We start from the raw sequence: 26,590 nt of genomic DNA, 5'->3' as shown, positions 1-26,590 counted from the left end.
TGGAGGGAAGAACGAGCAGCCTGTGAGACGGCGTGACGGCGGCCACCAGCCCGGGCGGGGACCGGGACTGGAAGCGGCGCCCGAGCAGCCGGCTGGTCCGGCTGTCGGGCTGGGGCTGGGGGCTCGGGGTGGGGCTGAAAGACGAACGCCCAGCTGGGGCTGCTGGGGCTGCAGGGGCGAGGAGGGGGCTTGTCTTCTTTGCATTTCGCCGAGAGCCGGAGCAGGCCGAGGGAGGTTTGGAGCAAAGGGGAATTATTGAAAGAGGCCGGAAGTGGTGAGAAGCTGTTAGCAGGCGTTGGGGTGAGGAACCGAAGAAAAGGGAGGAAGGTCTGTGTAGGTCGCTGAAGGGATTGGGTGGTCAGAAAGAAAGCCGGTGGAAGTAAAGCAGAGCGAGTTGTGACTGGATTTAAGGGGCAGGAGAAGAGGGTCTGTGCAAGTGGGTAGAGAGGGGATCGAGGAGAAAGCGGTGGAAGTGGCCGGGAGGCAGCGGAGTGACCGGGGTCGGAGGGGCGCCCGACGTGGCCGGGAGGCAGCGGAGCGGAGCTCGAACCGGAGAGTGTTCGGAACTTGGAAGACTTGGTGGCGAACGAGGGTCAGGAGCCGGAGCCTGCCTCGAGGAGTGGGCGACGCGTCCGGGATGTGGGATCAGAGGCTGGTGAGATTGGCCTTGCTGCAGCAGCTTCGGTCCGTCTACGGCATTAAGGTCAAGGGCGGCCGTGGGCAGTGCGATCGCAGGAGACACGACGCAGCGGCCGCGGATACAGGGGTAAGTTCTGGGAAAGGGGTTTTGAGATTTTTTGCTGAAAAGGCACAGTCTGTGCGATCACGTGCTAGCGGGTTATGCTAAGATGTTCACCCTGTGTGGATCAAGAAGAGAATGAGTTTAGGTGCGTCTAACTCAATCCAGATGGCCACTGCTGATATTTAAAGGATGACATTCTTAGTTCTTTTCAGGGACTTGTGGATATAGAAAGTTGTAGGGTTTTCCAGCCGCAGCGCTGTTGACATTTTGGACTAGGTGATTCTTTGCTGAGAGGAGACAGGAATGCCCTGTGAATTGTAGGATGTTTAGCAGTACCTCTGGTTTATACCCACTGGCTGCCCATAGCATCTTCCAGTTGTGACAATTAAAAATGCCTCCAGGTATTGCCAACTTATTGTATTTTGAAGCAGTAGTGTGTGAAGAGAGAGACCACTTCTCCACCATTGCTTTGGAATAAGACTTGCAGAGGTACAAGGGTGTCTAGTGCGTTTTCTGAATGTATTCGAATGGGAGACGTGACAGAACATTAGAAACAGGCTTCAGATGATGATACCTCTACACTCAGCAATCTGCAAGAAATCCTGCTGTTACTTCATATCATACTTTTTAAGACAAAGCTATTTCTAAAAATTAACAAGTTTGAGAAGCCAGAGTGGAACGATTGAAAAGCTGTTGATAATTTTTTGGTGGCTGAAATAAAGAAACTTTAAACTGTACCTAATTTATATGCCACTTTCTAGTATGTGGAGACAAAAATGAATAAAAGTAATTTCCATAGCTTTTAATCATCTATAGTTTATTAAATAAGTAACTGGAGAAGAAAACTAACAAACGATATGTACAAGGGTACTTCAATAAGTTTCTGGAAAATGGAAGGAAAGGAATTGTTTTTAGTGCAAAAAATTTTGAAATCTAAGCATAATTTTTCTTAATATGTATTTTCTGTGTCTTTTTTGATGACCCCTCATAGACCTCTTAATATCTTGTAAATTCTGCAGAAATTGTTTTTGCTTGCAAATTAATGACAACATCCTTATTTCTATTCAAAAACTATAGTGGTTTTCTTTTGATGATAAAACTTGCTTTCCAAGATCTTTGTAAGTATATGGAAGAATTTATACACAAATTTTTTTTTCACCCCTTCACAAGATAAAATGACCCCTACTTTTAGAGTCAGACCTGAGTTTGAGCCCTGTTCTGACTCGGGTCTGTGAATTTGGGCTGCTTGTTAATTCCTTAAGCTTCAGCTTCCTGATCTATAAAGCAAGAATAATGTTATCTCTCCTTGGATTGTTTAGGGGATTTTGATGGCAATAAGGTCTTCAGATAGTCCTACATGGTCTCTGTCACATGCCACTAAGTCAGCTAATGATAGTTATGATAATCAGTGGTCTACATTCTTGATGCTAATCATGCTATAGAAATTCAGTTAGGGATACTAACAGAAATATCCTAATAAAAATGCAGAAGATCATTGTGTTATATAAATGGGATAAATGTGTTATATGAATGAGAGGATAGACAGTTTGAGAAAGATTTCTTTAGCTCTTGGAGTTTGTTAGCTGATAGTTTTTGAGCATTTTAAGCTGAAAATCTTAAAATGATATTGCAAATGATTTTATAATACATAAAACATTGAGATCTTGTTGTTCTGTGAGATTAAATTATAGCAGTTCTTTGTGAAGCTAGTTACTAAAAATGAGATGTAAGGAAAGACTTATCTTTTTGTGTAGTATTCATAAGGTGACCAAAGGAAAGTATAAGGTTAGTATTTATAAATCACTAAAGAAACCTATAGTACTGCTATTTTGGAGAAAATGGCAGTGTTTGGACAGAATTCTGTGGAGAATTTTCTGACTAAACAGTGCCTGGATTGATTTTTCTATTATCAGATGGGAGACTAGCTGCATTTACTAGAGTGTTGGAGGGCAGTGACTTTTATATCTTGGCCATCCTTATCCTCTTACCACCTAGCATAGTGTCTAATATAGTGGTTGTTACCAAGTGCACAATTGTTTTATACTGATTGATGATGTATAGTTTATTTCTGTTATCTTTTATTTCTTAAGGTTTTTAATTTGTCTAACGTATATGAAAAAGTATATTTTGTCTAATTTTTATTATAACAATTGAATTTGTCTTCATAGGCTAAAATATTTGGAGTACCTTTTAATGTATTGCCTCATTCTGTTGTACCAGAATATGGACACATTCCAAGGTGAGGTGACTTTGAAGCAAAGAATAAAATGAGTATTTAAAACTGGTATTAGTGGGCTTAAAAATAGTTGTTTGAAAATAGAAAATTATTTCATTTTTCTCTCTCTAGGATTTATTTATATGAAAGGTAGATTTTTAAAAAGGGGGGGAAGGGGCAGTGCTGATATATATAGCAGGTAAAGCCATCACCTGCAACGCAGCATCCCATATGGGCACCAGTTCAAGTCCAGCTGCTCTAATTCCAATCCAGCTCTCTGCTATGGCCTGGAAAGCAGTAGAAGATGGCCCACGTCCTTGGGACCCTGCACCACGTGGGAAGACCCAGAGGAAGCTCCTGGCTTCTGGCTTCGGATTGGCGGCCATTGCAGCCAATTGGGGAGTGAATCAGAGAATGGAAAATCTCTCTCTCTCTCTGTCTCTCCTTCTCTCTTTGTGTAACTGACTTTCAAATAAGTAAATAAATCTTTAAAAAGAAAGAAAGGTAGAGTCACAGAAAGAGGAGAAACAGAGATCTTTTATCCACTGGTTCACTCCCCTAAATGGCAGTAATAGCCAGGTCTGGTCCAGGCAGAACCAGGAGCCAGAAACCCTCTGGGTTTCCCCACATAGGTGGCAGGGCCTAAGAATTTGGACCACCTTCTGCTGCCTTCCCAGGTGCAACAGCAGGAAGCTGGATCAGAAGCAGAGCAATGAGAACTCAAACTAGTGCTCTGATATGGGATGCAATTGTCAAAAGATGCAACGTAACCCTTTGTACCACAGTGCCAGCCCCTGATTTCATCTCTTAACAGTAGCTAATATATAAGGAGCTGGCTATATGGTAAGCCACTGCTTGTGATGCCAGCATCCCATACTGGAGTTTTAGTTAAGTCCTAGCTGCCACATGAGAAACTCGGGTGGAGTTTCTGGCTTCTGGATTCGGCCTGGCCCAGCTCCAATTCCAGTTATTGCGGCCCTTTAGGGTATGAACCAGCAAATGGAACATCTCTTTCCCTCTCTTTTTCTGTCACTCTGCCTTTCAAATAAAATAAGTGAATCTTTTAAAAAAAATTAGTATAGAAGGGGCCTGGCATTGTGGTGCAGTTAGTTAGCTGCTGCTTTGACTACAGCATCCCATATAGGAGTGCTGATTTGAGTCCTGGCTATTCTGCTTCTGATCTAGCTCTCTGCTAATGTGCCTAGGAAAGCAGCAACAGATGGCCACAGTACTTGGGCCTCTGCTACCCATTTGGGAGACCCAGATGGAGTTCTTGCTGCTAGTGTCAGCCTGGCCTGAAGCTTGGGTATTTGGGGAGTGAACCAGTATGGATGAAAGATCTCTTTCTCTGTCTCTGTAGCTCTACCTTTCAAATAAATCTTTTAAAAGGTAGCTAATAAAGAAAAAAGTTTTAAAACTTTTAGGGGCTGGTGCTGTGGTGCAGTAGGTTAATCCTCCAACTGCAGCGCCAGCATCCCATATGGGTGCTGGTTCTAGTACCTGCTGTTCCTCTTCCAATGCAGCTCTCTGCTGTGGCCTAGGAAGGCAGTGGAGGATGGCCCATGTCGTTGGGCCCCTGCACCCACATGGGAGACCGGGAAGAGCCACCTGGCTCCTGGTTTTAGATTGGCACAGCTCTGGCTGTTGCAGCCATTTGGGGAATTAACCAGCAGACAGAAGACCTTTCTGTCTCTCCCTCTCACTGTCTGTAACTCTAGCTCTCAAATAAAATCTTTTTTTTTTTAAAATCCTTTTATTTATTTGCTAAGGAAACAGAGCTCACATCCACTGGTTCGCTCCTCAAATGCCCATGGCTAGGAGCTCAGTCTGGGTCTCCTGCATAAGTGGAAGGGGTCCAGATACTTGAGGCTTCACCTGTATTAGCAGGAAGCAGGAATTGGAAGCAGAGTTGGGTATCAAACCTAGGGACTCTCATATGGGACATGAATGATTGTCACTGCTAGGCCAAATGTCTGCCCACTTTTACATAGTTTAAATATGTAATTTGCTTACATTCTCAAGATTGAATTTAAGGTACAGTAATGAAAAAAGTCAGAAATCAAACCATTTACTGGTTCACTCCCCAAATGGCCACAACGACCAGACAGACTTGAGTCAGTCTGAAGTCAGGAGCCAGAAGCTTCTATCAGGTCTCCCAGGTGGATGTGGGGGTTAAGCATTTGGGCCACCTTCCATTGCTTTCCCAGGCCATTAGCAAGGAGCTGGAATGGAAGTGGAGCAGCCAGAACTTGAACCAGCGCCCATATGGGATGCCGATACTGCAGGGGGGGGCTTAACCTACTACACCACAGCACTGGCCACGGGAATTATATCTTCAGAAAATAGTTTTAAAATGCATATAAAGAAGCTGCCTTATCTCTGTATTCAAAGTAGGGTTCATTTTGGATACTCTAGTCTAATAATTTAGGTTTAATTGATTCATTATTCAAAAGCATATGTTGAATCCTTTGCTGTAGACAGTTTCCTCCATTCATTCTTAGCTGTAGATGTGCAGTTTTATAAGGTAACCAACTGGGGCTGGTGCTGTGGCATAGTGGGGTAATCCTCAGCATGCAGCACAGGCACTGAATTGCCAGTTCATGTTCCGACTGCTCCTCTTCTGATCCAGCTCTCTGCTATGGCCTGGGAAAGCAGTAGAAGATGGCCCAAGTGCTTGGGCCCCTGCACCCATGTGGGAGACCCAAAAGAAGCTCCTGGCTTCAGATCAGCTCAGCTCAGTTCTAGCCATTGTGGCTGTCTTGGGAGAGAACTAGCAGATGGAAGACCCTTCTCTCTTTCTCTCCCTCTCTTTGTAACTCTACTCTTAAGTAAATAAATAAAATCTTAAAAAAAAAAAGAGGTAACCAACAGTTCACCATTTTTCTCTTTGAATGATGTATGGAAACTTGATTTTCCTGTAATAAAAACCTATGATGATTTTTCAGCATTTAAAATTGCAAGTGTATCAGGCCAGCGCCATGACTCACTTGGTTAATCCTCCACCTACGGCGCCGGCATCCCACATGGGCACCGGTTCTAGTCCCGGTTGCTCCTCTTCCAGTCCAGCTTTCTACTCTGGCCCCAGAAGGCAGTGGAGGATGGCCCAGGTGCTTGGGCCCCTGCACCTGCACGGGAGACCAGGAGGAAGCGCCTGGCTCCTGGCTTCGGATCAGTGTGGTGCCAGCCGTAGCAGCCATTTTGGGGGGTGAACCAACGGAAGGAAGACCTTTCTGTCTCTCTTGCTCACTGTCTCACTCTATCTGTCAAATAAATAAAATTGCAAGTGTATCCCAGGAATAATGACTAAATCTTAGCTGTAATTTCCTGACCTATTTTTAGAAAAAAAAAATTGATATTGTCATTCTCCATAAACAGGGCTGACATTCAGCCGTGGGCACCTGTACAGCTTTATCAGTTGTTTGCAGGTAGCATCCATTCTAATTTGTTGGTACCAGCTGAATATCTAAGTATCTAAATCCAGCGTTGATTGGGATTATTGCTCAAAAATAAAATAAATTGAATCTATAACCCTTAATACATGTAGAATTCCAAGGGCTAGAATGTATCTTTTCTGAGGGAAAATGTTGGGATGGTGATTGTGGCAGGGGGAGCCTTCCCTTAGTTTTGGGCCAGTATAGATGATAAATATCTAAAAACTATTATGTTCTGTACAAGATCACCTATGGGGAAAGAGTAGATAAAAGAAGGCCTTGGGCAGAGCATTGGGTTTTTCCAGTACATAAAGCTCTGGTAGAGGAGCCAGTAAAGGAGTTTGAGAAGGAATGACCAGGGAGATGGCAGGAAAACCAGAAGAGCAGTGAATAAATGTTTTGGAGATAAGCATATTTATACACAGTGGAAATCAGGGTCTGTTATTCATTTAAAACCAGGATGGGGAAGCGTTTTTCTGCCAGGGTCATTTGGATATTTATAACATCATTCGTGGGCCAAAATTATTAACTGAAAAATTAGCCTGCTAAAGATTTATTGAATTTTGAGTCCCACCTACAGTTGTCTTGGCAGAGCCAGACTTAATGATTTCATGGGTCTTATACTGCCCACGACATTCCTTACCCCTGATCTAAAAGCACTGAAGGTAAGCATATTCTTGAGCTATAATTTTTCAATTCTACCATTTTCTGATTTGATTATTTTGGGAGTGGTCAAGTTTATCAGATGTTAATAGGTCAAGTAAGGGAGAACAGTGAATTAACCATAAATTTGGCAAAGCAGATACCACTGGTGACCTTGATGAATGCTGTTTTCATGAGAGTAATGAGAGGGATGAGTAGAGACTATGTTATGAAGAACAGTGAAAAAGATATCTGTTGTGCTCTGAAGGGAAGCAGAGAAACGGAGTAGGCATAAGAGGGATGAAACTGAGTGGCCACACCAAAGTTGGCATGAGTAAAAAGATGGGCCTTAGAGAAGTATTTAGGAGCAAGAAAGACAACTAAAAGTAACATTTTATCACTAATATTACACTGTTTTGTGCAGTCAGAGCTTTTCTGTAAGGAGCATAGTGTGTGGCCTGGTCATGTGTGTTGGCAGGAAAATAGGATTTGGTTAGATGCATATATAGCCACCTGAAAAATTTCTCTTTTCAGCTTTCTTGTTGAAGCTTGCACATCTTTAGAAGAGCATATTCATACTGAGGGGCTTTTTAGGAAATCAGGATCTGTTATTCGTCTAAAAGCACTAAAGGTAAGCATATTCTTGAACTATAATATTTTCGATTATGCCATTTTCTGATTTTATTTGTTATGAAAAATATTTACAACTATGACATAAATAATTGATGGAAACTGAATTTGTATATGACTTTTTTCATGGCAGAAAAAACTTTTTTTGGAGGGCCGTATATATCATTTCTGTAGTACTTTGAAAATTTAGAGTACTTTCAAATTCATGGTTGTCATTTCTACAATGTAATATATAAAATAAAATTTAAATTTTATTATTTTTCAACTAGAAAAGCATGCTGTATATATTAAGAATTAAGAGAAATGTATTAAAGAAAGCTCTTTTTTAAAACATTGAAGGGTGGAGAGAGAGAGCAAGCATGGATTTCATCTGCTGGTTTACTACCCAAATTGCTGCAATGGCTGAGATTGACCAGACTGTAGCTGGGAGTCAGGTTTAAGGCCTCCCACATGGTGGCAAGTACCCAGTTACTTGGGCCATCACTATTGCCCCTCAGGGTTTGCATCAGCTGGAAATTTAAGTCCAGGAGCCTAGCTGGGTGTTGAACCCAGATACTCCAATGTGGGACAAAGGAAGTTCTATACAATGTAATAAAGGATACTTGCTTGCAATAAGTTCTTAAGTCCCCCCCCCCTTATGCTCACTAATATTATATTTATTTCAGAATAAACTGGATCATGGTGAAGGCTGCCTGGCTTCTGCACCTCCTTGTGATATTGCGGGGCTTCTTAAGCAGTTTTTTAGGGAATTGCCAGAGCCTATTCTTCCAGCTGATTTGCATGAAGCACTTTGCAAAGCTCAACAGTTAGGAACCGAGGAGAAGACTAAAGCTACATTGTTGCTCTCCTGTCTTATTGCTGACCACACGGTTCATATATTAAGATACTTCTTTAACTTTCTCAAGAATGTTTCTCTTAGGTAAGTGGAAATTAAATGTCATGGGACGTGGTAGCTTAATGTCTCAATAAGCTAAAGATTTATCCTTGTCATAATAAATGTCATTTGGAATGGACATTTTTCTTTAAAATACTACATTCCCTTACTCTATGTATACCTGTATAATTTAAGAAAAAATTATTTAATATTTTCTTGCTGTCTTAAAGTCACCATTGTGAATGCCTTAAGTTTATAGGTATTTTTAGGATTCATCACTGAATAGCATTTGATTACTGTATGGTTAAAATATCTGTCTTTTGCTTTACAAATTTTTTCCCTCTCCCTGCTGTAGGTTGAACCCATTTGCTATAGACATACTTGCTGCCTTCTAATGCTTCTGATTTTCTTTGTGTGGGTTTGAAAATGAGTTAACGTCTTCAATTTGTGCGGAAAAGTAGTGTGAATTCTATAATTAGCATAGTTTTATGGTATATTTAAAGATACAGAGTTGACATATTTTTGGTTCACATGTTTAAGCCAGTTGTATAGACACAGTAGATGAAAGGTCACCATGTTTTCATTCGTGTTAACTAATAAAGTAAGAGGTCTTTGAAACAAAATGTGCTCAATATATTATTTTAACTCTGTATTTTTATCTTTGACTCCAGAATAAGATTTTTGTTTCATTTAAGGTCCAATGAGAATAAGATGGATAGCAGCAATCTTGCAGTAATATTTGCACCAAATCTTCTTCAGACAAGTGAAGGACATGAAAAGATGTCTGCAAACACAGAGAAAAGGCTGCGATTACAGGCTGCAGTAGTACAAACTCTTATTGATTGTGCATCTGATATTGGTAAGATATAGTTGCATTAAGTAACACAATTTTGCCAAGTGAATTATGAAAACAACCACTAGAGGGGCTGGCACTGTGACAGAGGTTAAAGCTGCAGACTGATGCCAGCACATGGGTACCAATTCAGGTCCCAGCTGCTCACCTCTGATTCAGCTCCCTGCTAATGTGCCTGGGAAAGCAATGGAAGATGGTCCAAGTCCATGGGCCCCTGCACCCTTGTGGGAGACCCAGAAGAAGCTCCTGGCTCCTGGCTTTGGCCTTACCCAGCCCTAGCTGTTGCAGTCAATTGGGGAGTGAACCAGTGGATGGAAGATCTCTGTGTCTCTTTCCCTCTGTAACTCTGCCTTTCAAATAAATAAATATATCTAATAAAAAAAAAAAAAAAGGAAAGGAAAAGAAACAACTCCTAGAAAGTTAGTATATTATATAAACATTTTGGTGGAGGAGGTAAAGGAAGGATAATAATTGTCTTTCTTTCTTGTGAATATGTTCATGTAGGACGAGTACCAGATTTTATTCTGGAAAAGATACCAGCTATGCTGGGTATTGATGCTCTCTGTGCGACTCCATCCCTAGAAGGCTTTGAAGAAGGTGAATTAACTCCTGGTGAATGTAAGAGAAAGCGAAGACAAAGTGTGGGAGGTAAGTTACATCTCATGAGGTGCAGCAGTTTACTTTTATCTAAAATATGTTTGAACATAAAGAAATGTAAGCTATGGTATATGCCTTTTGATGCTTTTGTCACAGTTGGAAGGATGGCATGTACATGAAGAGCTAAAATGACAACACCATCTATACTAAAATTGTTGAATCTTCAGCACAAACATAAAATATCTTCAAAGGAGAAAAGTTCCCTTAATTGTAATGATTAAAACTCAGCAAAGAGATCAAACCTAGTCTTCTTAAAGAATGGGTAGAATCTAGGGAATTGGGTGGAGGGTCAGAATTATTTGTATTCTACTCTAAATGAGAATGATGAATATTTGTGTAGGGAAGAAGTTATCCATATCTATGTCTGTAAATAGGTCTGTGTAACTTGAGTGAAGGGGTTCTTCCTAAGGGTTAGGATGGTGTTATGGTGAGCTTAATGCTTTTTTTTTTTTTTTAAGATTTATTTATTTATTTGAAATTTAGTTACACAGAGAGAGGAGAGGCAGAGAGAGAGACAGCTTAATGCCTTGATAAAGAATTAGAACAGTAACATGGGTGTTGTTGAAACATTGAAGGTTTATGACTTGAGTCATGCCTAATTAAAATATTTAAGAAAATTATATGATTTGAAGAATGGTCTGAAGCATGTGGCAAGTAATCGAGGTGTGAAATTAATATTTGAACAAGTTAGTGACAATTAGGAGGACAAACTAAGTAATAAAGGATGTATTACAAAGAAGAATCAAAAGGCCTAAAATTTCATCATGGAGTTGTTAATATTCTTATCTCCTGGGTCAGAGGCCAGTCCTTTTCCATTTGCCTTAGGAAATTTCTTGTCTCTTGATAATCAGAACAAGTTATCAGCTATCCTGTTCCTTTTTTAATCTTATGGTTTATGTTATTGCATTCTTAGGTTTCTTCTTTGCCTCCTTTTTTGAACTTGCCTTATGGCTTCTATCTTATTTTCCTAGGGCTATGATAACAAAGCACCAAAAACTTGGCTTGAAACAACAAAAATTTGCCTTATATTTCTGGAGGCCAGAAGTCTGAAATCACAGAGTTAGCTGGGCCTCCAAGACCTAACCCGTAAAGACAATCCTTCCTTCTTAGCTTCTAGTGTTAGTTCTCAGTCCTTGGCATTTCCTGGCTCGAGTTGCTTCACCCCTATTTCTGCCTTTGTCATTCCACGACATTTTTGCTATGTGTTCATATTTCCATCTCTGTAGGGTTACATTGGATTAGAGCTTACCCTGATGACCTCATTCTTACTTTAGTAGATCTGCAAATATACCAGTTCCAGGTATGATCATGATTACAGGTACTAGGGATTAGGACTTAAACATATGGTTTTGAAGGATACAGTTCAACACCTGAAAGTTCTTAACCTCAAATGGAGATACTTTTCAGATACAGATCATCTTTATTACCTCTTTTCCCTTGTGATCTCATTCACTTCTGTAGTTTCAGTTGTCACATCTTTATGGTTGTTTATCAGATCCCTATCTTGTTGTCTCAAATAAAAAAATGACAGTTGTACCTTACCAATGGCCTACTAAGCAAATGTCTTCACTTCTGCTTTTCCTTGGTGCTTTGAGCACAGTGTTTTTAAAATAACCATCTTTACCCTTTTTATGTTTATTTTAATTATTTGAAAGAGACAGAGATCTCCTACCTGCCTTTTTATTCCTCAAAAGCCCAACACAACCAAGGCTGGGCCAGGCCAAAGCCAGGTGTCTGGAACTCATTCTAGGTGTTCCCACAGTGGCAAGGCATCCAGTACTTGAGACACCTGGTGTCTCCCAAAATTTGTATTTTGGTTTTTGTTGTTGTTTTTCTTTGTTTTGCATTATTTTAAAATGCCACAAATATGATTGCATTTGCTTTGAAAAGTCTCAACTTTTAAAAAGTTTATAGTAAAATATGTGTTAAAGTTTTCCATCTTTTTTTTTTTTTTAATTTATTTGAAAGATAGAGTTACAGAGAGAGAGAGAGAGGTCTTCCATCTGATGGTTCACTCCTCAAATGACCACAGTGGCCAGTGCTGAGCTGATCTGAAGCCAGCAGCTTCTTCTGGATCTCCCATGTGGCTGCAAGGGTCCAAGCACTTGGGCCGTCTTCCACTGCCTTCCCAGGCACATTAGCAGGAAGCTGGACTGGAAGTGGAGCAGCCAGGACTTGATCCTGCTCCCATATGGGATTCAGCACTGCAGGCAGGGGCTTTAACTTGCTGTGCCACAGCGCTGTCCCCTATCTTAACAATTTTCAAGTGTACAGTTCAAAAGTGTCAATTATATTTACATTGTTGTGCCGTTCTCCAAAACTTTTATTTTGATAAATATTCATTTTATGATAATTCTTAACAATTGTATTGTTTCATAATCCACACAGGACTCTGGGTAAATCTTAAAAGCAAAGTGATTCAGTTTATCAGAATTTTCCAGTTCTTGCCAGTATGCATGAATATGTGAGTGTGTGCCTCTGTTCTCATTGTGCTATCAAATATTTTTCACAGAGAGTGGTGCTAAGCAGATTAAAATGATGACCTTATTAGTAAAATACCTCCTATATTATAAACAGTAAGCTCATGAGACTATTACAGGGATTGAGACATAATTTTTCCATTTCTCTAAATATTCCAGGTATCTTTGGTGTGGTTCATCATGGAATCTGGACAATTTCAGAGTATAGAAGAAACTATTTTTGATATTCCTGATTTTGCTGTCCTAATTGTATGTTGTCTGCTATGACTCAGTCTGTTGGCTTGAACTTCAGTAGTCCTAACAGAGAGATCCATGTCCTTTCAGTATCTCATAAGTATGTCTAACTCTTCTTTACATACTTTGCTTTTTTCCTTTAGTGATGCAGCTGTCTGCTCAGTTATCAAAATCAGAACTCTAGTTGTCTTTATCATTTTCCACATCCCCCAAATCCATTGACCAAAACTATTGTCACTGTGGTCTCTTAAGTTCCTTTGTTCCTTCTGCTTTCCATTGCTTCTGCCTCATTTCAGTTCTTTATCTCTTGCCTCAACAGGTAGTAATTCCCTTCCCTGTATATGTTTGTATTGCATTTCACTCTGTATTTTGTCTTTAAAGGATGGGGAATTAAAGGAAAATATACCCATTCATATATTTCTATTTGTTATTTTAAATTAATTCATTTTAAAGGCTTTAAATAACTTTAAAATGTATAAGCTAATACGAAGTTAGATATTGAAAGAAGACTGCAAATTTCAATATGAATAATTGGTGAAAGATAGGTATATGTTAATTTATAATTGATTATATAATTAAATGTGCCTTGCATTTCAGATTTTGTTAATGGAGCACTCAGTAAACTTAGGTCTACCAGAACACCCACCTTTACACCTCAACCAGAAAGAATTAGTAAGTATTTATTATTTATTTGAATGAAAATTTTGGTAGTATTGTATAAAAATTATTAACTTATTTTGGTTAATGATCAAATTTAGTTTAGTCATATCCAGTATCATTTCAATGAAGATGTTGTACTGTGTATACTATGTTGTGACATTGCTAATTACAGTGGAGATGATGGTAGGTAATAATTGTTTTAGCTATTGTTTCATCTCTTATTTATGATTTGTGGTTGCTTATCATTTGTATACTATTGAACATGAGAAAGTGGCTGTAGTTCATTTTGTATAAGAACCAGAAGATTATTGTTATGTGTTTTGATTTTTTTTATCTTAATTTGCTGTGACTAACATTCAGCCAATAACAGAAAAAGTGATTCTTTGTTTTGTTCTCCAGAGTGAAGAAATGCCGTGGTTAATAGTTGGGAGAGGCAAAAATAATGTTTAGATCCATTTTTGTTTTAACTTCTGACCTATGATTTTCTTCCCTATATTAACATTTTTCAATATGTATCATGTTCAATTTTTGTGTATTTGGTTTCAGTTATTGCTATTTCTTAAGAGTTGTGCTGTTTCCCTGTTTTCATTTTAAGTAGTTGAAGAATATCAATTTAGTTATATAACCTGTATTTGAGAATGAAAATGTATCTCCCCATTTTTGATTAGCTCTAAATAATAGCTATATAAGAAGAAATTATATAAATCTTTGTATTTTATCAACTCTATAGAAGAAACAGCAAATTGATTTGGTTTTCTTTTCAGCCCAGCTATCTGGATCACCAGTGATTCTTACTCCAAATGCTAAACGTAAACTGCCAGTAGATTCTTCTCATGGTTTCTCAAGTAAAAAAAGGAAGTCTGTCAAGCACAACTTTAACTTTGAGCTGTTGCCGAGTAATCTCTTCAGTAGCAGTTCTACGCCAGTATCAGGTAGCAAATGGAATTTTTATGTAGTTGGATTAGCATGAGTGGCTATTAGCATGAGTGGCTATTCTGGGCAAAGAGATATTTCCTACTAATAACACTCTTAAGAACCAGAACTTTATTCTGTTTTATCAAATCTCTGAATTTTTATTAAGTCCCATACCTTTAAAACTAGACAGTAGTTCTTGTGTGTGTGTGTGTCTGTGTCTATGGACATATCTATTGAAAATTATAATAAAAGTGAGAATTTTGTGTTTGTGGGTAACACTGATGCTGAGGTTTTAAGAGACTGGATGTCTACATCCTCCTTTAGTTAATTATGTATCTATAGCTATGACTGTATTGCTTGTTGTTGAGTCAAGTTGCCAAGAATTTGATCATTTCTGAGTCCAGAGTGGAGGTATTACCATTGTGAGTTAGTTTTGGGGAGGAGTGTATTTTTAAAATGTTGTACTTAAGTATCTTTTAAAAAAAATTATTTATTTATTTGAAAGGCAGAGTTACAGAGAGGCAGAGGAAGAGAGAGAGAGAGGTCTTCCATCTGCTGGTTCACTCCCCAGATGGCCACAATGGCCAGAGCTGCGCTGATCTGAAGCCAGGAGCTTCTTCCGGGTCTCCCACACAGTTGCAGGGGCCCAAGAACTTGGGCCATCTTCTACTGCTTTCCCCGGCCATAGCAGAGAGCTAGATGGGAATTGGAGCAGCCAGGACTTGAACCGGCACCCATATGGATGCCAACACTGCAGGCAGAGGCTTTACCCGCTATGCCACAGCGACCCTCCTAGATTTTATTTTGTTGATTTCAGACAGTTAAAAGTTTTATCTTGAATTCAATATCTGAGTTATGAGCCCCTCCTCAAAAGGCTGCTTTTTGTTTATTACTAGAAAGGCTTATATTTTCCTTGTTTTATTACAGAGTCAAACAGAATACCATCTTGGTGTTTTTCCAGAAGAAAAGCATCTTCTTTATATTTTTTGAGAGTTCACATATGGTTCATTTAAGTGTAATGATAAATTCTGAAACTGTTTAAGGTTTATTTATTTTATTTATTGAAAGACAGGGAGAGGGAGAGACAGAGAGATCTTTCATCTGCTGGTTCTTTCCCCAAATGGCTGCAGTGGCCAGGGCTGTGCCAGGCCAAAGCCAGAAGCTAAGAGCTTCTTCCTGATCTCCCACATGCGTGCAGGGCCCCAAGCACTTGGGCCTTCCTCCTCTGCTTTCTCAGGCACATCAGCAGGGAGCTGGGTCAGAAGTGGGGCAGCCAAGACTTGAACTGGTCCCCATATGGGATACCAGTACCACAGGTGGTGGTGGCTTCACCTGCTATGCCAAAATGCTGGTCTCCTGAAACATTTCTGTAGCTCTTTCAGGATTCAGAAGTTGGAGCTTGAAGTTTCTTTAAAGTAGCTTGATGTTTTCTAAATATTTAAAAGTGTTCAGTTTGGAAGTCATTTTCCAAATGACAGGTAGGAACAGTAGTTCTGCCTGCATTTGCTTATTACCATTACAACATCTTCCCCAAAGAGTGAGCCTTTTGATTTCTTTTTCAAGTTGCCCAAAAAGAAGTTAAACATTCTTGTGTTATTTTAACATTAGCTTGAGCCTGCTTAATGAATTTCTTTACTAAAAATTATAATAGTGCAAAAATAATTCCATTATTTTTAATTCATCATTTTTCTTTGGCCCTGCTAAAAAGTCAGCCACAATTCAATAATACAAAATTGATAGGCTCATTTCTGAATTTGAACTTTAACAGCTCTGATGCTATTTTTAATGTATAAAGGCAACATTAATCTACAATTCAGAGTACCTATTTATATTTTATTTCTTAAATGCGTGACATGTATTCTGACTGTGCCTCCTTGTGATCACAGGCACATTTTCTCAAGATGACTTTAAAGCTACCCATGTGATACTGAAAGTATTATATTGGCCACCAAAATTTTCTTCAGCCAAAGGCAGTCAAAAGCCATTGTAATGGTTGTTATTGGAACTTTGTGAATGCTTTATCAATAATAATAAGTTGAGAAAGTTCATGTTTATTGAGTGTTTACTGGGTACGATTCAAACATAAGCTAAAAGATATATGGAGGCTTTGTTAGTAACTATTTCACTTTCTTCATACGGTAGTTGATTTAATGATATAAATGACTTTTTTTTAAACTTTTATTTAATGAATATAAATTTCTAAAGTACAGCTTATGGATTACAAAGGCTTCCCCCACCATAACTTCCCTTCCACCCGCAACCCTCCCCTTTCCCACTCCCTCTCCCCTTCCATTCACATCAAGATTCATTTTCAATTCTCTATATACAGAAGATCAGTTTAGTATATATTAAGTAAAGATTTCAACAGTTTGCTCCCACATAGCAACACAAAGTGAAAAAATACTGTTGGAGTACTAGTTATAGCATTAAATAATAGTGTACAGCACATTAAAGACAGAGATCCTACATGATATTTTTAAAAAATTAATTAATTTTCTATTCAATTTCCAATTTAACACCAGGTTTCTTTTTTTTCATTTTCAATTATCTTTATATACAGAAGATCGATTCAGTATATACTAAGATTTCATCAATTTGCACCCTCACAGAGACACAAAGTGTAAAAATACTGTTTTAGTACTAGTTAATGATATAAATGATTTTAAACAACTTAATTAAATTTAACTTATGTTATAACAACCAGTTGTTGTCAGAATGTAGCAGCAGCTAAGTGGCTAGGCACTGTTATAGATGATTAGTTTTTATTTGTCAGAAATATGAGTTGGACAATTTATAACCCAGAATGAGGAGACCAACAGTTGGCTAGTAATTGTATCTTGGATACTGAGAGACTTGTCAGTAGTTTATTTTTGATAATAATGTTATGAGGGCACTTCAAAAATTTTATGGGAAAATTGAGTTAAAAGATGTTGGAGCTGGCATTGTGGCATGGCAGATTAAGCCTCCGTCTGCAGTGCTGGCATTCCATATTAGAGTGCCAATTTGAGTCCTGACTACTCCACTTCCCATCGAGCTCCCTGCTAATGTGCCAGGAAAACTCTGTGTATTTTTGTTCCTGCCACCAACGTGGGAGACCAGGATGGAGCTTCTGGTTCCTGGCTTCAGTCTGGCCCAACTGTGGCTGTTGCAGCCATTAGGGGAGTGAAACAGTGGATAGAAGATTTCTCTCTGTCACTCTGCATTTCAAATAAATAAATAATGAAACTTTTAAAAAAATTTTTGTTTTGGTCAAAAAGGTTTAAAATCTATGTAGTTTTAAACATATGATTTCAAGTTATTTTGCACCAAAAATACTTTATCTTTTAATTTTGTTTTTTCATGAACTTTTGAACTACCCTCGAATATACTAGACACTGCTGGACATTTTGTGTACATTACAGTAATGCTTATATTCATCAGTGAAGTCCATTTTCAAAGTCTAAATTTATTTAGCAAGTGGTGGGACAAACTCATGTCTGTCTCTAAAGCTTGTTTTTTTTCTAGTCTGTAACAGGATCCATCCTTTCCCTTGTATTGTTAAGAGTTTAAAGCATAACTTCAATATAAAAGTAATGTTTGGGGACAGGTGTAATGGTGCAACTGGTTCAGCTCCCACCTGTGATACCCACATCTCATATCAGTGTGCTTGTTGGAATCACAGCTACTGTGTTTCTGATCCACTTTCCTGCTAATATAACCTGGGAGGCAGCAGGTGGTGGCCCAAGTTCTTGGGCCCCTGCCATCCCCTTGGCAATTGTGGATGGAATTCCAGGCTCCTGGCTTCAGCCTGGCCCATCCCTGGCTGTTAGGGGCATTTGGGAAGTAAACCAGAGGTTAGAAGGTTTTGTGTATGTGTGTGTGTATGACTTTCTAGTAGCTGAAAATAAACATTACCAAAAAAGGAGTAATACTTAATCCAACTTTTAGTTGTCACTGAAAAATTAAATCAGTATTTGGTAGGAGAGGTGGTATGAATTGGGTATTTGACTCTTGAGTTTTCTAACCAGAAATTACGTGATTTTTGTTTTTGCTTAGGGGTCAAAGTTAAGGATTTATTTGCTGCTTTTATTATTATCTTACACTTTGAATAGAAATTAAGTATGTTTTATATATGTGGTTATTTTTATAGGACACTGTGATACAAGCCCAGGAGGATCATCTCAGAGTTCACTCTCTCCTGTCAGTGGAAACCATTTGATCAATGCAGGTGTGCTAAGGCGAAGTAAAAGGATCGCGGGCAAAAGTGTTTGCAGGTAATTTATCCAGGACAGTTTGTTTATATTGGATAAATATTTGATATTCATAAAATATTTTGTCTTTCAATGAAAATCATATTTGAATCATGCTTTTAAAATTCTCCTGACTTATAAATCAGCTGTCCTTATCTATCAACCAGAAAAATGTTCCCTGATTTGAGTCTATTTTGCTTCCTTAAAATCCTGCTTTACAGTATAATTTCCTGTTAGTTTAGAAAGCTAGTATATCCTAATGATCTGATTATATAAGTGACTAAATAACTTTTATGATAAACATTTTCAAATGTAAACGTAGTATGCTCCTACATGGTATCTTAAGTGATTTTAAAAAATTGTTTCTGTGTTCCATTATTGGCAATATGACTTGCTATGGACTTTCAATTTCGTTTTGCAAGAATTTCTCTGAATATTTGTGTTATAAATTGGCATTTTTAAATTCCTTTATTTTTAGGGTGGAATCAGGAAAAGCAGGCTGCTTCTCTCCTAAAATCAGTAGAAAAGAAAAGGTTCGAAGATCTCTTCGTTTGAAATTTAGTCTGGGGAAAAATAGCAGAGATGTAGTAAGTGTCGTATTATTTTATTGATCTGCTTATAGTAGCAAAAATCTGTTGACGATTCTAAGAGGCCCTCTTGACTCTCCCTTTCTTTATCGTCCCATACTTCTTCATACCAAACGCTTATATCTGAGTTAGTATCACCAGTTCCTGTTTCTACTCTGCTTAAATCAATTATAGTCAGGCCTTTGTCCCAACACTCTTTTTTTTTTTTTTTTTTTTTTTTTTAAGACAGGCAGAGTGGACAGTGAGAGAGAGAGAGACAGACTGAAAGGTCTTCCTTTGCCGTTGGTTCACCCTCCAATGGCCGCCGCGGTAGCGCGCTGCGGCCGGCGCACCGCACTGATCCGATGGCAGGAGCCAGGTGCTTCTCCTGGTCTCCCATGGGGTGCAGGGCCCAAGTACTTGGGCCATCCTCCTCTGCACTCCCTGGCCACAGCAGAGAGCTGGCCTGGAAGAGGGGCAACCGGGACAGAATCCGGAGCCCCGACCGGGACTAGAACCCGGTGTGCCAGCGCCGCAAGGCGGAGGATTAGCCTGTTGAGCCACGGCGCCGGCCCCCAACACTCTTTTGAAACTGCTCTCATCAAGGTCACCCACAAATTTAACAATGCTCAAATCAAAAATCAAATATCAAATAACTTACTCAACTTGGCCTGTCAACAACATTTGACACTGTTGATGAATTGCTCCTCTTTGGTGTATTTTATTTCCTTGTTTATTTGCTGGTTACTTTTTGAATTCCATCTCCTAAAGTTCTGTATCATTTCTCATCTGGATTACTCCAATAAGCTCCTACTAACAGATCTACCCACTTCTGCCCTTGCTGTACTATAGTTCAAACTGGACTTTTAAGACCTGAGGTTTTGTTTTGATCTATCTAGGATATAAATTCCATGTATGTAAGATTTTGATTTGGTTTTCTTCCTTTTCACTATTTATGAACTGACCCTGGCACAGAATCAGTACAAAAATTCTTTTTAATTAATTAATATGCTATTATTTTTTGTCAGAATGTCTGGTAGCTAAATCACAGGCTTGTAGTTTCTATTATTAGGCAAGAATATTTGTTTTGTAATAAAATTGTTTCCCAGGTATATGTGCCTTTTAAGTCAGCTGTTGATTTTGAGCACCACAAAAAATTTACTTCGTCTTGATTATTTTGAACTAACCAGGTTTATTTCATAACCAAAATGTTTCAACTTTTCTTCTCTGTACAGAATGGTTGTTCTGGTGTCAACAGATATGAAAATGTTGGTCGGCGACTTGCAAATCAACAAAATTTTAAAAATAAAATTGAATCTGTAAAAACAGGTCTGCTTTTTAGCCCAGATATTAATGAAGGATTACCGAAGAAAGGTATGTTTCTGTAATACTATAAGTTTTTCCAAAAAATTTTGTGTTAAGTTGGTTTTTAAATATAATTAATTAATTGTATTTGAAAGAGTCAGTGAGACCTCCAATCTACTGCTCCCCAGATGCCTGGGAACTGGGAACCCAATTAAGGTCTCCCACATTGGTGGCAGAGATCCAAGTACTTGAGCCATTGGCTGCTGCTTCACAGAGTGCAGTTTATTTAGCAAGAAGCTGAAATTGAGAGTCACAGCTCTAACCCTGGTTCTCTTAAGTGGCAACTTAACTGCCGTGCAAAAACAGCCCCTTATTTTGAGTTGCTTTTCTTATTGGTAAAATATATTAAATAATTTGCTATTTAGAAATTAAACTTCGCATTTAAATAGTAAAAATTTGAATTGCCAGTACATCTTTCTATCAATAATTAGATAATGCATATAAATATAAATATGAAAGTGTTTGACATTCTTATTTAAAGTATTCTTTTAACACGAGTCTTTAATTTATTGAAATTGGATACTTAGTATATTTATTTGTCATGTCTTTGGTTAATATTTAAAAAACTAGTTCAAATATAAAAGAATAAAAGTACTGAACCATTTTATTTTAGGTTCAAAAAAGATCAGTAAATCTGAGGAAAACTTACTAACTCCAGAGCGACTAGATAGAACAAGTTATCGGATGTCTTGGACAGGGCCTAGTAATTCAAGTTTTCAAGAAATGGATGCAAATGAAGATTCTCCAATAGTGAGAAATCTTGAGGTGGAAAACTCTTCTTTGGAGCCTGATATTACAGTTGAGAAGTCACCTGCTACGTTGTATGAACTCACTCCTTCCAGTTTACACAATCCACATGATAGCAATGTAACAGGAAGCTCTCTTAGTGGGGATGAAAATAATTTGACTACAGAGACTTTGGTAAAAATTCAGAGAGCATTTTCTGAATCTGGGAGTAATCTTAATGTATTGATAAATCACAGGCAGTCATCGGTAACTGATGTGGCTAACATAGAATCAAATGAAACATCTGCTATAGAAAATAGCCCAGAGAAAAATCTATTTGAAACTAATGATTTAACTGTGAGAGAATCAAATGAAAAATGTGATCACTACACTTGTAAAGATAAAAGTCATTTTTCAGAAAGAGACTTCTCACCACATCAAACTCAAAAATTTGGTACAGAAGCAACTGTAAAGTGTTGCTCAACTCAGATGAAAGTAGAACATGAAGAAGATGTTCATTCAAATATGGCAAAAGATAACTTAAGCAAAGAAAAATGCACCAGTGATGAACAAACAGAGAAACAGCAATCTCCAAGCAAAAACCTAAATACAAAATTAATGGAGAATGAGAATGTGATTGAAGAGAATTTACTGAAATACACTGCTTCTGAGGAGGATGAGGCTAAATCCTCTTCTTCACAGCAGAGTGTGTATAATATAACAAACATGTCAAAACCTCGGCCTAGGAGAATTGCTAAGCAGCAGTCCCTGGTAGAACCCTGTGATAAAATGGTTTCTGGAAGTTTACAAGTGACAGAGCATGGAAAGGTTTCAGATCACATACAGTGGTTTAACAAGCTTTCTTTAAATGAACCAAATAGAACAAAAGTGAAGTCACCTCTGAAGTTTCAGCGTACACCTGTCCGCCAGTCTGTCAGAAGAATTAATTCTTTGCTGGAATATAGCAGAGAACCTGTCCGACGTAAGTTGGCAAGTCAGCTTGGTGATGCAGCTTCTCCTCTGGTGAAATCAGTGAGCTGTGACGGTGCTCTTTCCTCTTGTGTAAAAAGTACAGCAAAAGATTCTTCTACTTCATGTGCCAAATCAGGTTCTAAGGAACAGAAGTCTACATCTTGTGAATCGTCAAATGATACAATTTCAAAATCAGGTGTAAAATTAACATCTCAGTCTTTCTCAAAAACAAAGAGGCACCCAGATTCCATGAATCCTAATCTTGCATCTACCCGAGTTTGTAAACAGGGGGTGGTATCTGATTGCCAAATTAAAATTCCCTTGGATGACCTGACTAATCATGATAATTTAAAGTCTGTTGTAAATATAGGCTTTTCTGCTGGGAAAAATAACAGGGTCCTTAGGAAGCCATCAGAAAGAGAAAGGGTCTGGTACAAAGGTTCCCCCAAAAATCCTATTGGAAAAGCTCAACTACTACCAACAAGCAAACCTGTAGACTTGTAATTAGTAAATGTTATACTTGTCATTAGTGTAAATAAAATTAGAAATTGATGTGAGTTACAGGATAATCTACATGTTAGTTTGTGACTTGGGATGAATGTTAAGCAATAGATTTTCTCTGAACTATTTTTAATTTCACTGCACAAAGAACTTGGATGTTCATGCTTGTACAAATGACTTTTTTCTTAATTGTGGCACCTTTTAAGTTTTATCATGATCTCTTAAAGCAGAGGTTACTCTACATTTTTAAAGAAGTTACCTGGATTTGTAAGAAATTAGTTTTTGAAAATTACATGGTTTTTTTTTTTTTTTTTTTTTAATTTGTGATAGGAAAAATGGAGCAAGTTGTGCCTGTTTCCTGTATTCCTCCAGGTCAAATAAGTTTTCTGCAGAAAATTTCTACTTTGAAAAGGGAAAAAATAAGCCCTGCAAATATTATGTCTTAAATTGGATTATTGTGTTTATTATCTTTACCAAAATCACTATAAATTAATTTGCTTCAAGGCTTCCCAGTACTTTATTATTTGGGGTAGAATAATTTGATTGATATTGCCTACAGATGTATAATGTGTTCAGTGAAATTAAGAATAATGGCTAAGGCAGACTAAGGCAGAGTAATGACTCAAGTGTGCTTATGGGTTATGATATAGAAGTAATTGATGATTTTCAAGCCATACTTTGTTTTTAAAGATAATTTGCACAAATACACTTGTACCTGTTTAGTCCAACATAAAAATGGATTATTTAAGGAGGAATAATTAAATTTGAAAATATTTAATAAAGGTGATTTTTTTTTTTATATATTCAAGATGCTTGATTTTAGAATTTGAAATAGTTGATGCACCTCTACATTTTACTTGGGATAAAAACCCTTCGATTGTTTTGACTTGTGTGTAAATGCTATTTATTTAGCATAGACATTAAAAATAGCTTTCTGGAAAATGAATTGGCCAGAGACTGTTGAAATCCAAAGTGCCATTTAGAACTTATACTAAGTTGTTGAGCAAATCTGAATGAATTTATAATGTATGTTACTAGAAATGACATCTTTAAATAAAAGTACTAGAAGAAGGAAGAAGCACACAGAATCAACCGTGAAGACAGTTTTGCAGGTCAGTTGTTAGAATGCCATGTTTTGATGTTATTTGGAGCAGAATAGAGCAGTGTGGCACAGCAGTTGAAGCAGCCAGACTTAAGATGTGTGTATGAGGCGTTTCAAGTCATCAGATGTTTTAGTGACAGCACAACTGTTACTTCAAAGCTATTTCATGTTTCTGAGAAAGAAGCCAGTCATTTATTAGAACAAGTATTTGAATTATCTGAAGACTGTAAAAATAGTTAGATATAAACATGTCTATCTGTTACAAAAACAAGTTTGTAATGTAAATTAGGTCTGCATTTCAGATGTTTATAGTATTTCTAATAAGAAAAGATGAAATATTTGTACATTCAGATATATGTTGTCTGGATTAAAACAGTTTTTTAGACTTCACTTTTGAATTTGAAAATGCATTAATATAATCTTATAGCCATAGAGGGGAGTATGAAATGTTGAATTGGAAGATTTTAATTCAGTAAAGGGGTTTAGGAGATTAACTGTAAATAATATGAAATGCTTTCTTTTCTGGAGCATGAATTAATAACAAAAGAAGTTTATTTAAAAATACACACGTGCCACCCCCCTTTTTATTAGCTGAAAGCTGTGATGGAGAGGATGAGAATAGGAGCAAACAGCTTAGAGGGATATAGTTGGAGGAACAGTCAGGAAAGGTGAGTTTTTGACTTGATTTGATCTTTTATCTTTTTCTCTCATGTTTAAATTTTCATTTTACTTGAAAGGTAGAGAGACAGGAAGAGTTTCCATCTGTTGGTTGATTCCCCAAATGCCCTGACCATTTGGCCAGGCCAAAGCCAGGAGCCTGGTACTCAGTCCACATAGGTGGCTGCGTCCCAAATACTTGAGCCATTACCTGTTGCCTTCCAGAGTGCTCATTTAGCAGGAAACTGGATTGGAAGTGGAGGAGCCAGGAGTCCAACCAGGCAGTCTGAGATGCTGGTGTCCTAAGTGGTGACTACTAGTTGTTCCAAATGCTTGCTCCTGTTTTCTTACATAGCATGGAGATACTAAGTTTTCAAGTTATTAAGCTATGGGATATTTGATCAAAGGACATCAGAAGTGTCTGGACATGAGCAGTAACATCAAATATTCTTTTCACTTGATAGTGTAATTTTAAAGATATAATATTAATTTGGTTGTTGAGAACAATACAACAGAGTATATACAACTTACTTAAGTAGGCTGCTTGACAACATCCTGTGAACACCAAGAATTTAAATCAGAGTTTTCATAATCAAGTCCAGGATATATATGCTACTTTGGAAATAAAAAAAATTCACAGAAGTAAATTTTGATGGATTTCAGTCAAAGGTCCATTTAATACAGAACCAATAGATCATGAATTTCTTCATTTTCCCAAGCATAAAATGAGGACAGTGCTAAAGTAAAATTCAAAACTGGAAAACAATGGGTGCCAGGTTCTAGTCCCGGTTGCTCCTCTTCCAGTCCAGCTCTCTGCTGTGGCCCAGGAAGACAGTGGAGGATGGCCCAAGTCCTTGGGCCCTGCACCCGCATGGGAGACCAGGAGGAAGCACTTGGCTCCTGGCTTCAGATCGGCTCAGCTCCAGCCGCAGCGGCCATTTGGGGAGTGAACCAACGGAATGAAGACCTTTCTCTCTGCCTCTCTCACTGTCTATCTGTCAAATTAAAAAAAAAAAAAATTTTTTTTAAAACCTGGAAAACTATGTGTCAATAATAAATACTGAGGGCTGGCACCGTGGCTCAACAGGCTAATCCTCCGCCAAGTGGCGCTGGCACCCTGGGTTCTAGTCCCTGTCGGGGTGCCGGATTCTGTCCCGGTTGCCCCTCTTCCAGACCAGCTCTGGTCTGGTCGGGAGTGCAGAGGAGGATGGCCCAAGCACCTGGCTCCTGCCTTCGGATCAGCGCGGTGCGCTGGCTGCGGCAGCCATTGGATGGTGAACCAATGGCAAAGGAAGACGTTTCTCTCTCTCTCTCACTGTCCACTCTGCCTGTCAAAAAGTAAATAAATAAATAAAATTTAAAAAATAATAATAAATACTGAACTGCAACAGTCTTTGAAGCCGGAACCAATACATAGTTTTGGTTTTGTGGATTTAACATGAACTGAAACAAGAAGCAAACAGAGAAGAGCAGCTATGGAAGAAAAAGGCCCAGGAGAAGGCTTAGCTTCAAAACAAGAGATCTTGTGTCTTGTGAATGAATGTTGCTGGCCTCTCTGTTGCATGAAATTGTTACGGATGGTAAGGGGTTTTTCCCACAGAGCTAAGGTGAAGAGACCTGAGTTCTAACTCCTTCAAGTTACTTATTCTCAGGCCCCTGGTTTTAATAGCAGCTACTACTATTTACTTATTTACTCATCCCTAGTCTTGACAGAAAAATTTTCAATTCTGTGTTGCATGGCTTTACATTTCAATTGTATCTGAACAAATCGCAAAAGTTCAGGATTGCTCAGTCATTTAACAAAAGTGGTCTATCTGGATGTAATTCTGCAATACTCTGGGAATGTGGTTTCTCTTCAGGCCTGGTGAATTTTATTTGGTGGTTGTGAAAGTTTAGAAATAATACAGCTCATACTCAGAGATTTCTAGCATTCTGAATGAAATACCCGCCCCCTAGTTTTCCTGCAAAATAAAAGGGCCCCTGAAAGCAATGTTTGCTACTACCATTTAAAGTTCTCAGGATTTTACCTTCTTCACTCCCACTATTGCCTCTCCTTCTGACCTAAAGGACTTTAAAAAAGCAGTTCTAAGAACGTGACAAAATTAAAATTGTGGCGAAAAATTAAAGAGGCTCTCTGGC

At 38.3% G+C, this 26,590-nt stretch overlaps 1 protein-coding gene across 1 annotated transcript; it reads left to right on the top strand.

The window, feature by feature from the left end:
* Nucleotides 1–132: 132 nt before the first annotated feature.
* ARHGAP11A (Rho GTPase activating protein 11A) lies at nucleotides 133–26,568 on the top strand. Its single transcript, XM_062205573.1, has 12 exons — nucleotides 133–766; nucleotides 2,911–2,981; nucleotides 7,565–7,661; nucleotides 8,326–8,579; nucleotides 9,230–9,393; nucleotides 9,892–10,035; nucleotides 13,356–13,430; nucleotides 14,183–14,350; nucleotides 18,463–18,586; nucleotides 19,041–19,149; nucleotides 20,364–20,502; nucleotides 21,107–26,568. The coding sequence occupies exons 1-12, from the start codon at nucleotides 638–640 to the stop codon at nucleotides 22,693–22,695; spliced, it is 3,063 nt and encodes a 1,020-aa protein (XP_062061557.1). The 5' UTR covers nucleotides 133–637; the 3' UTR covers nucleotides 22,696–26,568.
* The last annotated feature ends 22 nt before the right edge of the window (nucleotides 26,569–26,590 follow it).

The sequence above is a fragment of the Lepus europaeus genome, chromosome 11 (assembly GCF_033115175.1).
Source record: "Lepus europaeus isolate LE1 chromosome 11, mLepTim1.pri, whole genome shotgun sequence".
NCBI classification, from domain to species: Eukaryota; Metazoa; Chordata; class Mammalia; order Lagomorpha; family Leporidae; genus Lepus; species Lepus europaeus.
The sequence above is the reverse complement of the archived record's forward strand: the minus strand, read 5'-3'. Positions and strand labels throughout refer to the sequence as shown.

What these genes read in the sequence shown, in the direction of transcription:
- ARHGAP11A (XM_062205573.1), top strand. Translation starts at nt 638, where the DNA reads ATGTGGGATCAGAGGCTGGTGAGATTGGCCTTGCTGCAGCAGCTTCGG. An exon ending in CAGCGGCCGCGGATACAGGG is followed by an intron (nt 767 to 2,910) that starts GTAAGTTCTGGG and finishes TTGTCTTCATAG; the next exon opens with GCTAAAATATTTGGAGTACC. An exon ending in GGAAAAATAGCAGAGATGTA is followed by an intron (nt 19,150 to 20,363) that starts GTAAGTGTCGTA and finishes TTCTCTGTACAG; the next exon opens with AATGGTTGTTCTGGTGTCAA.